The sequence below is a fragment of the Leptonychotes weddellii genome, chromosome 1 (genome assembly GCF_054177405.1).
Source record: "Leptonychotes weddellii isolate Sample4059 chromosome 1, ASM5417740v2, whole genome shotgun sequence".
Classification (NCBI taxonomy): Eukaryota; Metazoa; Chordata; class Mammalia; order Carnivora; family Phocidae; genus Leptonychotes; species Leptonychotes weddellii.
In genome coordinates, this window is record NC_138369.1 from 120,686,479 (window position 1) to 120,699,861 (window position 13,383).

The window sequence follows — 13,383 nt, forward strand, 5'->3', positions numbered from 1 at the left end:
AGTGTGGCCCAGTTCATTGGCTGGAGGGCAGGTGCCAGGGGAGAAGGACAAAGATGACAGCCCACATATTCTGATTTGGGTAGAGCCCTGGACACAAACCAGAATCCAGTCCTGACCTCCTAGGAGCCTTGACCCACGTGTTTATTATGGTTTCTTAGGAAAAGTTTAGGAGGGGCACCTGGGTGGCTCAGTCGTTAAGCGTCTGCCTTCGGCTCAGGTCATGATCCCAGGGTCCTGGCATCAAGGCCCGCATCGGGCTCTCTTCTCGGCGGGGGGCCTGCTTCTCACTCTCCCACTCCCCCCTGCTTGTGTTCCTGCTCTTGCTATCTCTCTCTGTCAAATAAATAAATAAAATCTTTAAAAAGAAAAAAAAAGAAAAGATTAGGAAACAAATTTGCTTACATGACGTGTGAATGAGATTGCTCCAGGGTCCAAGGTTAGAAACATTGGCAAATCCCATCCAAAGTACTGACTCAGGGAAATCCACATTTAGAATTCAAGGAGATAAAATGGGACATCGTGTTTCAAAACCTGGTTACCGGTTCAGATTGTGATTATAAAACTGTGCACATTAGCTTTACAGAGAGAGCACTGTGAGCAGCCTGATCCCTATACCTCTATATCCTGACTCATCCTGGAACTTGTTGCCCACAGAATGGGTCTGCTCCTACCCCTGGTGCTCTGCACACTGGCTGCATGCTGCAGGGCTAGATCTCCACCTGTGCCACCCCCCCCCTTACTTGTCCTCCCCCGTGGCTGCAATGACTCAGATGTTCTGACAGTCGCAGGCTTTGCCCTTCAGGACATCAACAGGGACCGAAAGGATGGCTACATTCTGAGACTCAACCGAGTGAGCGATGTCCGCGAACACAGACAGGCAAGTGACGGTTCCTTATCTTGGGCAGGTGCTTACACAAGCTGAGGAGGCCAACCAGGGGATGGGACCCCAGAGACATGTGTTGGCAGATGCTTTCCAAATTGGAAACCCTGCTAAGAACGTTCCTCTCTTCCCTGCCAGGGTGTGCTACATGCTCTTGTTATTGTGCTAATAGTTATCCCACTCTGACACTTTGTCTAGTGTCCAACAGGTTATCCCAAATCTTCACAAACATCACAGAGTTTGGCTCTGCCATAAACCAGAGACTTTTTGGCCAGTCTTTAGGGGTTTCTGCTTCATGTGGGATGCAGTGCATTTCTCAACCCCCTCTCACAGGTTGACCTGGGATCTCTGTTCTATCTCACACTGGACGTGTTGGAGACTGACTGCCATGTACTCACCAGGAAGGAATGGAAAGACTGTGAGATGAGGCACCTTCATAGATCGGTAAGTGCTTGTGTCCAGGCACTCTGGAGAAGCTAGGTGTTCTCTGACCTGGGTGAGGATTGCTCAATGTGTACCATCTCTTCATTATAATCTCTCGGGCATGGTGCCCATGTGATTATTCCAATACTGTAGAGTTTAGTTTTAAAAGTTTAATCAAAGGAGTTTCTGAGCGTCCCATGGCGAGTCATGACCCCAGAACTGAAAAGTTGCCCCCAAATTGTTTTCTACCTCCAAGACCCTCCTATAGGCTCTGAGCTAGTATTTGAATTGTGAGAAAAAAGATTTGAGATGTAGTGCTCTGGATGTGTGTCTAAGGAAGACTATAGAAGCAATGGAGAGAGGGCTTCTTTCTTGGTTTTATTTTGATTTGTTTCAGTGAAGACTGATACGGAATGTGAGGCTGGGGAGAGGGAAGGCTTACAGCATGGGAGCTCCCAGAGGTGCCATAGAAGGATTTCCTGGAATCATAGAACCTAAAAGGCCTCAGAATTCAAGCTTTTAAAGGCGACTATTGAAGAAGCTCAAAAATAACAGAGTCAGCTGTGTTTTGATTCTCAATTATCCTGAGGTTATGTCCATTCATCAATATGAAACTTTATATTTTGAGTGCAGAACTGTGTTTAGAAATAAACTATGTGATCGAGATATCTTTTCTAGTCATTCAACCAAATTTGTCAAATTGCACCTATCTGGTTTTGAAGAGCAAAGAGTACTTTGCTCTTTATATTTGTTACAGTGATGCTATAGATGCTTTAATATATACCCTAAGAAGTGTATGCTGATTCCAACAGGATAGAAGTTTATTTCTCACTCATGTAAAGTTCAAAATAGAAACTCCTGATCAAGAGGGGGCTTTCCTCCAGAAGTGACTTGGAGCCCCACATGCATTCCACGTTGTGGTTCTCGACAGCCACCTTCAACCCGTGGTTTCTATGACTGCCATGCTTATTTGCATCAGGCTATGGCAAGAGAAAGAGCGTGGTGGACAGCTCACATGGAGAATACTTCATGGGCCACCTGGAAATGGTTACAATCACTTCTCACCTCCCTGTGTTTGCAACTCAATTATACACAGTCACACCTAATCTGGAAGGAGGCTGGGGAATGTAGACTCGCTGTGTCTCAGAAGAAGGTTGACTATTTGTTGATTTGCTGGCAGTTTCTCATACCCCAAACCGCCAAAACTGACTTTAGTTTTTCATTATTTAAAAAGAAAGTGTCCAGGGGCACCTGAGTGACACAGTCAGTTAAGTGTCCGGCTCTTGGTTTCGGCTCAGGTCGGTGATCTCAGGGTCATGAGATCGAGCCCCGTGTCAGACTCTGCACTCAGCGTGGAGTCTGCTGGAGATTCTCTCTCTCCCTCGCCCTCTGCCCCTCCTCTCTCTCTCTCTCAAATAAATAAATCTTAAAAAATAAAATGTCCAATCTAATTTTGGGGATATTTTTAAAAGTCAGAGTTTTTGTTCCACCATTTCATAAAATGTGTGTGTTTGTTCCAGGTTTATGGTCAATGCAAAGCAATATTTTATGTAAACATGCCAGCAAGGATTCTCTACTTACCTGCTTATAACTGTACTCTTCGCCCAGGTAAGAGAGCACTCTGATTTTGTTCATTTTAATAAAATATGGAAAAAGAACATTAAATAGGGCTATGCCTAGCGTATACGGGGTTCTCCCATCCTTACTTCCTATTCATACTAAGGCCATGTTCTTCTATCCAGTATTTGCCTCTCCTATGAAGTTCAACTTGTACCACTCCTCTTCCCACAAGCAATCTTCTTAAATAACCTGCTTAAATCCTTTATTATAGAGGGCTGCATTAAATCCTAAATGTTTAGTCTGATGGAAATGGCTTCATCTCTACTTTGGTCCCCAGGCTCCCTTTCTAGCTCTCTCTGACATTACTTCCCTGACTACATCAACTCTGCACTTTCTGCAACTGGATGGATGCTTCACTATTTTCCGAGCACACACTGTACTTTCCGATGTCCACATCTACTGCTTGCCTCCTCCTCTGCTAAGGATGCCCTCACCCGACACCCTCTGCCCTTAGAACTTACATTCTTTGAGGACCTTGCCAATGTTGCTTCTTCCATCACGTTCTCTATTCCAGAAAGGAAAGGTGCTCACCTGTTCTCATTCCTATACAGATTTAGCCTAACCACAGAACAGAGACAACGTGCTGCCTTGATTTGGGTCTCCTATCTTCTATCAAGCAGAACATGTATTCCTTCTTCTTGCCTGCCAAAGCCCTCCCTCTGTTCCTATTAAGTGTAAGGAGTCCGTAGTACTGTTGAATAAATGAACTAAGAATGAGGCTGAAACTAATGGCATTTCAAATAGGCACGTGCATTCGTTCTGGATCCTTATTCGGAAAGCAAATATCCAAGGCATGGGAAAATAGGATGTGGCTGCTTGTCAAACTATACATGAATGTGACTCCCCTGGTGGATCTTGTTCAAGTGCAGATTCTGATTCTAGAGGTGTGGGGTGTTGCCTGAAAGTCTGCATTTCTAATAAGATCCAGGAGATAACAATGTTGCTGGATCCTTTGGGAGATAAAGCAACAGAGCAAATATTAGCCACCATTTAAGCTTCCTGGTTGTGAAGATGAGTCTTCATAAATGAACCAGAGAACAACCAACAAGACAGATTGGGATTTAAATGGAAGTCATAGGTGACAGAGGTATGGGAGGTCAGGAAGTGACCTGTGGGGACGATGGTGCCAGGAGTGATAAGCTATGGAAACTGCCTCACAGTATGCCCCAAAACATGCAAATAGACATGCAATTGATCAAAACAATGTATTTGCTCTACAGAAATAACTTCCAGAAAAGTTCCCTGGCCTGACTTTCACAGGACTTTTGCCACCCCCAGCTCCTCCCAATCAGAAATGCTCGCTACACGTTTAGCATAATTATTCTATCCAGTCACACAGTGATTTGACCAATATTTGTTTTCTGGCCCGCCTGTATTTTCTAACTGGGGAGGGTGTGCTTACCTGCTGTATGTCATTCAATAAGCATTTGCTAAGCGCTTACAATGCATTAGACGTTAATGTTATGTGTTGGAGACTAAAAGGTGAATAAGACATGACACTAATGAAATCCCAACATTTTAAGACACTCAGTCCGCCGGACAGAGGCAATGATGGTAGCAGATACTGAGCTAACTGCAGGAAAGGTTTTATATCAATATAACACACATATATTTTTGGATGCAATTCCTGGGGTAAATACCTTTGTGTGAGGTGAAAAAATCTTGCTTTGATTTTTTTTTTTGAATTATGAAAGTAGTACGCACTCATTGCAGAAAACTCTCTGCTGACAGCTTTCTTTCTAGATAATGTCTTTTCCATTCATTCCATCCTTGCCAAAATGATTTTTTTCGATCTCTGCCTCTGTTGTGGATGTATGATTTCTGGGATTAAAAATCATTAAGGAGTTTCATTTTTAAACTTCTCTTTGGCGTCAACAGTTTCTCAAAGAAAGATTCACAGAATGTGCCCTGACTGCCCCAGAGCCACTGACCTGTCAGATCCCAAGGTTCTGGAAGCTGCCCTTGAATCTCTTGCAAAATACAACAGTGAGAGCACCTCAAAGCAGTATTCTCTCGTCCAAGTCACCCGGGCTTCTAGCCAGGTGAGGCTGAAGTGTCATTACACCAACAATGTGTCTCATAACTGTTACTGTCAGTTCCTAAGCTGAGAGGTGAATATCAAGGCATTCCTTTTAATTTGAACAGAAAAGCCTTTTCTTTATTCCCTACTTGGGTAGACCTGATATACATTCAGTCATGTTTCAGTGTCTGAGTTATGCCATGGGATTTCCACAAGAGTTGCGGGACTCCATTTTACTTCATTGGCCTTAAGGTGAGAATGGAAATAGACTCAGTCTCCTTGGTTATTCACTATTTGCTGCTACATTCTCATATTTAATTGACCATGGACCATTTAGCAAGTCAATTTCTGCTTCATCTTAAGGCCTGGAATGGATTGTGAATTTTACAGATTAGGGAAAATGAAGGCTCATTTGTATTTGGATGATGTTGAATCTATTATATAGAGAAAAGCTAATCTAAAAACTAATCTACGGGAGGAAAAATCAGCTCACCCAAGGGAAGGTTTTTAGAGCTCTTTCAAATCCTTAAGAAGGGAAGAAAAGTATGGTGATTATGTTTTTTAAATGACAAAATCACAGTGCATGCTTTGATCTTGGTGGGGAGTATAGGGACAGTAGGAGACCTGTGTTGACAATGACTTTGACTGAGGACGTTTGGTTCTCCTAAATAAAATGCTGCCAAACCTGAATTATTTCTCCATATAGTAAGATTTGATTTTTTATTTCTCAACTCTCATCTCATACCAGTGGGTGTTTGGCTTTTCCTACTTTGTGGAATACTTAATCAGAGAGTCACCATGTACCAAATCCCAAGCCAGCAGCTGTGCCCTTCAGCCCCATGACTCCGAGGTAAGTGTTCCTAAATGTCTTCATAATTTAAGATTTGTGTTCACAAGTCATCTATCGATACTTATTGAGCATAAATTATTACATGAGGTGTTATAATGCATGAGATGCTTTTCTTCCCCTTAAGGAAAAACTGACTAAATAGAGATTGTGCGGGCTCAGATGCAATTATAAAGGATTTTATTTTATCATAACTGCAATTTTCATCAGCAATATGATGGCTTTGCAAAAAAAAAATTAATCATAGGACACTGTAAAACATAGACGAATCTTCTCAGTGGTTTGTGATGGGTCCTGCTTCTATCTGAACAAATCCAGTTACATTTGGAATACAGCATGGTATTCCATTCCTTGGACCACTCTGTAAGAAGGACAAAGAATTCAAAGAGGCCTTCTTTCAAAGAATGCATTCAAGATGTGCAGGGCACCTTGAAACTATTTGAAACACACCTGGTGGGAAATGTCAATTGACACAATGTCTTGTAGCCCAATTGGGCAAAATGAATCAAAAAGCTTTTTTCTCCTTATTTACTTACTTACACTAACAGCTTCATTAAGTATAATTCACACATCATAAAATTCACCATTTAAGGTATACAATCCAGTGTTTTTTTTCTTTTTCCTTTTAGTAGATTCACAGAGTTGTGCCACCATCACCACTATGTAATTTTAGAATATTTTCATCAGCCCAAAAAGAAGCCCCTCACCCAAGCCCCTGGAGAATGCTAATCTATTTATTGTCTTTATGATTTTGTCTTCTTTTGGACATTCCATATAATGGAATCATGCTGTGTATGGCCTTTTGTGTCTGCTTTTTTCACTTAAGATAATGTTTTCAAGGTTTATCTGTGTTGTAGCATGGATCAGAGCTTCATTCCTTTTTATGGCCAAATAATATTTCATTGCATGGATGCACCATGTACTGTTTACTCATCCATTAGTCAATGGATATTTGGGTTTCTTCCCCCTTTGCGTTATTATAAATGATGGTGCTGGGAGCGTTTGTATACAAGTTTTTATGTATACTGTGTTTTCATTTCTCCTGTATATATAGTTTGAAGTGGGATTGCTGGGTCACACTTTATGTTTAACCTTTTGACTAACTGCCAAACTGTTTTCCAAAGTGACTGCACCAGTTTTATAATCCCATCTGCAACATATGAGGGTTTCGATTTCTCCACATTTTTGCTCATACTTATTATTATCGTTAGCTGTCTTTTTATTATACCTATCTTATTGAGTATGAAGTGGTATCTCATTTTGGTTGTTACTTGCATTTTCCTCATGGCTAATGATGTTAAGCATTTTTAATGTACTTATTGGCCATTATCGTGTATATATTCTTTGGAGAAATGTCTCTTCAGATCCTTTGACTATTTCAAAATTGGACTATTTATTTTCTTATTGTTGAATTGTAGGAGTTCTTTACATATTCTAGAGACAATCCCTTAATCACATATATGACTGCAAATATTTTCTCTCATTCTCTGGGTTGTCTATTCGTTTTCTTTTCTTTTCTTTTTTTAAGATTTTTATTTATTTGCCAGAGAAAGACACACAGAGAGAGGGAACACAAGCAGGGGGAGTGGGAGAGGGAGAAGCAGGCTTCCCACTGAGCAGGGAGCCCGATGCAGGGCTCGATCCCAGGACCCTGGGATCATGACCTGAGCCTAAGGCAGGCGCTTAATAACTGAGCCACTGGGGCGCCCCATCTATTCATTTTCTTAATGATGTTCTTTGAAGTATAAAAGTTGTACATTCAAATGTACATTGTATATTCTACTGTATATATTTTTAAAAATTGAAATACATGTTTTTCTAGTTTTCTTAATAATTACACACTTTAAAAATAATTAAATACTTAATAATTACATACTTTAAAGATCTAATACCAACCTGCAAAAAAAAAAATGACATTTTTAGTAAAAAAAAAAAAAGTTTTTAATTTCCATGAAGTCCCTCTTATTTATTTTTGTTCTCATTGAATGTGCATTTGGAGTCATCTCTAAGAAATCGTTGCCTAATCCAAGATCACTAAGATTTACTCCTATGTATTCTTCGAAGAGTTTTGTAGTTTTAGCTCTTATGTTTAGGTTTGTGACCCATACTGAGTCAATTTTTGTATATTGTGTGAGGTAGGAGGTTCAGCTTCATTCTTTTGCATGTGGATGTCCATTTGTCCTGGAATTATTTGTTGAAAAAAACAATCATTTTTCCCCATTTGAGTGTCTTGGCATACTTCTTGAAGATCACTTGACCATAAATGTCAAGGTTTATTTCTGTACTCTCAATTTTATTCCATGGATCTATATAACTATCCTTACGCCACTACTTCACTATCTTGAATACTATAGCTTTGTGGCAAATTTTGAAATTGGGATGTGTGAGTCCTCCTATTTTGTTCTTTTTTTTCAAAATTATTTGGGTATTCTGGATCCCTTGCATTTTCATAATAATCTTAGGATCAGCTTGTCATTTTCTATTTCTATTTTAAAAAGGTAGTTAGAAATGTGATAAGAATTGCACTGAATCTGTAGGCCAATGTGAGACATATTGTCATCTTAACAATATTAAGTCTTTCAGTCCATGAATATGGATTGTCTTTCCTTTTGTTTAGGACTCACTCAATTTCCTTCAACAATGTTTTGTAGTTTTCCATGTTCAATACTCATTTATTTGTATATCTAAATATCTTATTCTCTTTGCTGTTAAAATAATGTATTTGTTTCCTTAATTTTATTTTTGAATCGTTTCCTGCAAGTGTATAGAAATACAATTGATTTTTGCATATTGATCTTGCATCCTGTAACCTTGCTGGACTCATTTACTCTTTCTAATAGTTTTCTAGTAGATTCCTTAGGACTTTCTACATACAAGATCATGTCATCTGCAATTAGAGATAGCTTTACTTCTTCCTTTCCAATCTGCATGCCTTTTAATTCTTTTTCTTGCCGAATTTCCCTGGCTAGGACTTCCAGTACAATATTGAACAGAGGTGGGAAGAGTAGACATCCTTATCTTATTCCTGGGGAAAACATTGAGTATTTCATCACTGAATATGATGTTAACTGTAGGTTTTTCATGGATGCCCTCTATTAAATTGAAAAAGTTCTATTCCTAATTTCTGAATGATTTTTAATCAAGAAACAGTGTTAATCAAATGCTTTTTCTGAGTTAATGAGATAACCATGTTTTTTTTCTCCTTTAACTATTATTATTGTATATAACAATGATTGACTCTTGTATGTTAAAATAATCTTGGGGGCACCTGGGTGGCTCAGTCAGTTAAGCATCTGCCTTTGGCTCAGGTCATGATCCCAGGGTCCTGGGATCAAGCCCCATGTCAGGCTCTCTGCTCAGCAGGAACGTGCTTCTCCTTTTGCCTGCCGCTCCCTCCCCGCCCCCTCCCCCCGCTTGTACTCTCTCTTTATGAAATAAATAAATAAAATCTTTTTAAAAAATAAATAAAAATAAAATAATCTTGCACTTTGGAGATGAATCCCAATTGGTCACGGTATGTAATCCTTTTTATGAGTTGCTAAATTCAATTTGCCAGTATTTTTTTATAAGATTTTTCATTTATATTCATGAGATATTAATCTATAGTTTTCTTGTATTGTCTCTGCTTGATTTTCATATGAGTTTAATATTGGCCTCACAGAATGAGTTGGGAAAATTTCCCTCCTCTTCTATTTTATTTTGGGAGAGTTTGCTAAGGATTGGTGTTCATTTTCCTTTAAATGGTAGAATTCACCAGTGGGCCTGAGCTTGTCTTTGTGAGAAGTTTGGGGTTTTCAAAAAATTATTATTAACAATTCAATCTTTTTACTTGTTATAGTTCTATTCAGATTTTCTATTTCTTCTTAAGTTTTGGTAGTTTGTGTCTTCCTAGGAATCTGTCCATTTTATCCAAGTTACCTAATTTCTCAGCATACAGGAAGATGTTCATAGTATTCCCTTCTTATTTCTGAAAGATTGGAAGTGATGTCCCCTCTTTAATTCCAATTTTAGTAATATGAGTCATTTTTTTCTTGGTCAGTCTAGCTAAAGTTTTGTCATTTTTGTTGATCTTTTCAAATAATCAACTTGCAGTTTTATTTTCCATTTTTGTAATCATCTAGTTTATTTATTTCCTCTCTGCTCTTTATTATGGCCTTCTTTTTGCTTGCTTTGGGATGAGGTTTTTTTCCTCCCTGTTTCTTAAGGTAGAAGGTTATGTAAATGATATGCAATTTTGTTTTTCTTTTTTAACAATAGCATTTACATCTACAAATTTCCTTCTAAGCAGTGCTTTAGCTAATCTCATACATTGTGCATGTTTTGTTTTGGTTTCATTCATCTCAAAGTATTTTCTAATTTTCTTTGTGATTACTTCTTTGACCACTTGGCTATATAGGAGTATGTCATCTAATATTTGCAAAATTCCCCAATTTTTTTTTTTATCCATTTCCAATTTCATTCCATTGTGGTTGGAGAATATGCTCCATATGATCTCAAGTCTTTTAAATCTACTGAAGTTTGTTTTAAAATTTAACATAAGGTATATCCTAGAAAATGTTCCATGTACACTTGAGAAGAGTGTATATTCTACTCTCGTTAGGTGGAGCATTCTGTAATGATTGGTTTATAGGGTCTTCTATTTCCTTGTTGATGTTATGCATAGTTGTTCTATCCATTACTGAAAGTGAGGTTTCCAACTATTATTGTTGACTTGTCTTTATCTCCTTCGAATTCTGTCAGTTTTGCTTATGTTCTTTGGGGCTCTGTTGTTAGGTACATATATATTTATAGTTGTTGTGTCTTCCTAATAAATTGGCCTTTTTATCATTATAAAGTGTTTTTCCTTGTCTCTACCAACAATTTTTTCTTAGAGTCAATTTTGTCTGATATTTGTATAGCCATTCCAGCTTTCTTTTGGTTACTATTTGCATTATATATTTTTTTCCCATCCTTTTACTGTCAACCTATGTGCGTCTTTGAATCTAAAGTATGTGTCTCAAAAGCCTTGTATAATTATTCAAGTGAATTTTCTCAAGGAATAATTGGGAAACCATTTTCACCCTATTCTGTAGGATCTCTTCTTCTTGCTTATCAATAACATCGTGGGCAGATCCCATAGCTTTCTGGTCATTTTCAATAATAAGAACAATTTCACTTAGGTAATTAAGATTCACTTGCAGGTCTGAAAAAAATCTGTTCAATCAATTTTGAATCAAAACTTGTATCTTATATCCAATGCAAAGCTTTTCTCTCTCTCCATAGCTTCAACCTAACTCAGAGTTTAGGACTTGCGGCGAGAAAGGGGGTCAAGGTCTAGTCTTTCACTCTTTCTCCCCCTTCTGTAATCTTTTGCTTAATTCTTGCTCTTCCAAGTTCCAAGAAGAATGAAAGAGGAGAAGAAAGAAGAGTACAAAGTCTTTTTTATATAACTGCAGTTGTAGTTTTCTCTTGGTCTACCCTGGCCCTCCATAAGACAGGTTCCAGTGCTGGTTCTCTCAGGTGGTACAGGTGTTGGTCCATCCAGGGATCCTTTCCTGGCAGGATGATGTATTCTCTAGCTGAGTCCTTGGAACCATTCCTTCTCAGATTCAGCCCCCACAGATTTTCACTATCACATGCCCCTTCTCTGGAAGATTGTCCATTGGGTAGGTACTTTCAAAAAAGCCTTACCTATGGCATTTGCTTGTCCCAAGGAATTCACACATTTTTACTATTCCAAACAGTGGAAACAGTGTTCCCTTTCCTGCCCCTTCTCCTTACCCTACCATAGTAGACTCTTTTAGCCAAGACACTGCCTTCAGAATGCTCTGAGAGAGAAGCAGATACCAATCTTCATAGCCCATACATCCCCAAACTCTAGGGTTCACATGTTAAGCTTGCTCACAAACTCCCTCTTTGTGGTTCACCCTAGATTCAGCATGAATTAGAGTAGCTCAGAAATCCTAGTCAGAGTGGGAGTAGCCAGGCTCTACTTGGTACAGGTAACTGCAGTCTCTCCAGAAGGTTCTCTTAGAGAGTGTCCCCTATATGATTTGGTGAAGAATTGGAGAAGGAAGAGGCTGAAGCCCCATTCTCCAAGGACTTTCCAATTGGACATGGGTGATACAGTAATATTCAGGCAGTCTGTTTAGCCACATTTTAGTAAAGTCCATGTGAATATTCTTAAGAGTTCTTCTTTAGAAATTGAGGCAGCATTTTATTACAATATTCTATCTGCACTTGAATATATGTACACTCTATGACTCTAAAATTCCTCTTCTAGGAATTTACACTGAGAAAGTAACTAAGAACTTGTTAAATAATGCAGAGGAATATTAGTTAGTGATTATAAAGAAGATCACAGAAGACTATTTAATGCCATTAAAGGATTTTCACAATAGATTATTAAGTGATGAGAGAGTTATAAAATAATATATGTAATATAATCCTATTTATCTAGAAGAAAAATATATATGCACAGGAAAAAAGGTTAGAAGAAAAGAAATCAAATCATTGTGGGAAACAGTTACCTTTCATGCAAGTACAGGTCTTTTTGTTTTCTTTTTGTTTATCCATATTCTAAATACTTATATTTGTATTAAGAAAACAAAATTATTTTATTTCTAAATAGAAGTTGAAGGAGCTGAGAGGAATTTTGTCTGAGAAAGGAAAACTCAGGTGGAACATACACAAAAGGCCACTACTATGTGAGAGATGAGAACAGGTTTTCAAAATGACCCAAAGGAAGAAGACCAAGAAGTAGATGTTCTATAGACACAGATTTCTGCTCAATACAAAGAATTTTCTAATGGTTTGTTCCTCAAGAAATCCTGAGTTTAGGGGCCCCTGGGTGGCTTAGCTGGTTAAGTGTCCAACTCTTGATCTCAGCTCAGGTTTTGATCTCATGGTTGTGAGTTCAACCCTGGCATTGGGCTCTGCACTGGGCATGGAGCCTACTTAAAAAATAAAAATAAGTTTAAAAAGTAAATCCTGGGGAGGGGGGAGGAAAGTTGGCGGAGGAGTAGGGGACCCTATTTCAACTGGTCCCCGGAATTGAGCTGGATATCTACCAGACCACTCTGAGCACCCACAAAACCAGCCTGAGATGTAAGAAGATCTGGATGTCTATAAACAGAATATCGCAGGTGGTTGGTTTTGAGGTAGGAAGCAGAGAGCCGTGATTCCGCGGGCAGATATCGGAGGATAAAGGGAGACAGGAGGGTGCCTGGACGTAGGGATCCTATACTGCCAGTGAGTGACAGCCTCGTGCGCTGCGGACGGGGCACAGTCTCACAGACCATATTCTCAGACCACAATGCTTTAAAACTGGAACTCAATCACAAGAAAAAAATTGGCAGAAATTCAAATACTTGGACGCAAAAGACCACTCTGCCCAAGAATGTTTGGGTCAACCCGGAAATCAAAGAAGAACTTAAACAATTCATGGAAATCAATGAGAACGAAAACACATCGGTCCAAAACCTATGGGATACTGCAAAGGCGGTCCTAAGGGGGAAATACATAGCCATCCAAGCCTCACTCAAAAAAATAGAAAAATCCCGAATTCACCAACTAACTCTACACCTTAAAGAACTAGAGAAAAAGCAACAAATG

General features: G+C 38.9%; 1 protein-coding gene across 1 annotated transcript in view; it reads left to right on the forward strand.

Annotated features, from left to right (window-relative positions):
* Window positions 1-532: 532 nt before the first annotated feature.
* Window positions 533-13,383, forward strand: part of FETUB (fetuin B) — a 15,235-nt gene continuing 2,384 nt past the window's right edge. Inside the window, exons 1-5 of the mRNA XM_006743230.2 lie at window positions 533-877; window positions 1,214-1,324; window positions 2,824-2,911; window positions 4,802-4,965; window positions 5,692-5,793. Of these exons, the coding sequence (XP_006743293.1) occupies window positions 656-877; window positions 1,214-1,324; window positions 2,824-2,911; window positions 4,802-4,965; window positions 5,692-5,793 (687 nt within the window). The 5' untranslated portion in view covers window positions 533-655. The remainder of the gene's footprint in view (window positions 878-1,213; window positions 1,325-2,823; window positions 2,912-4,801; window positions 4,966-5,691; window positions 5,794-13,383) is intronic.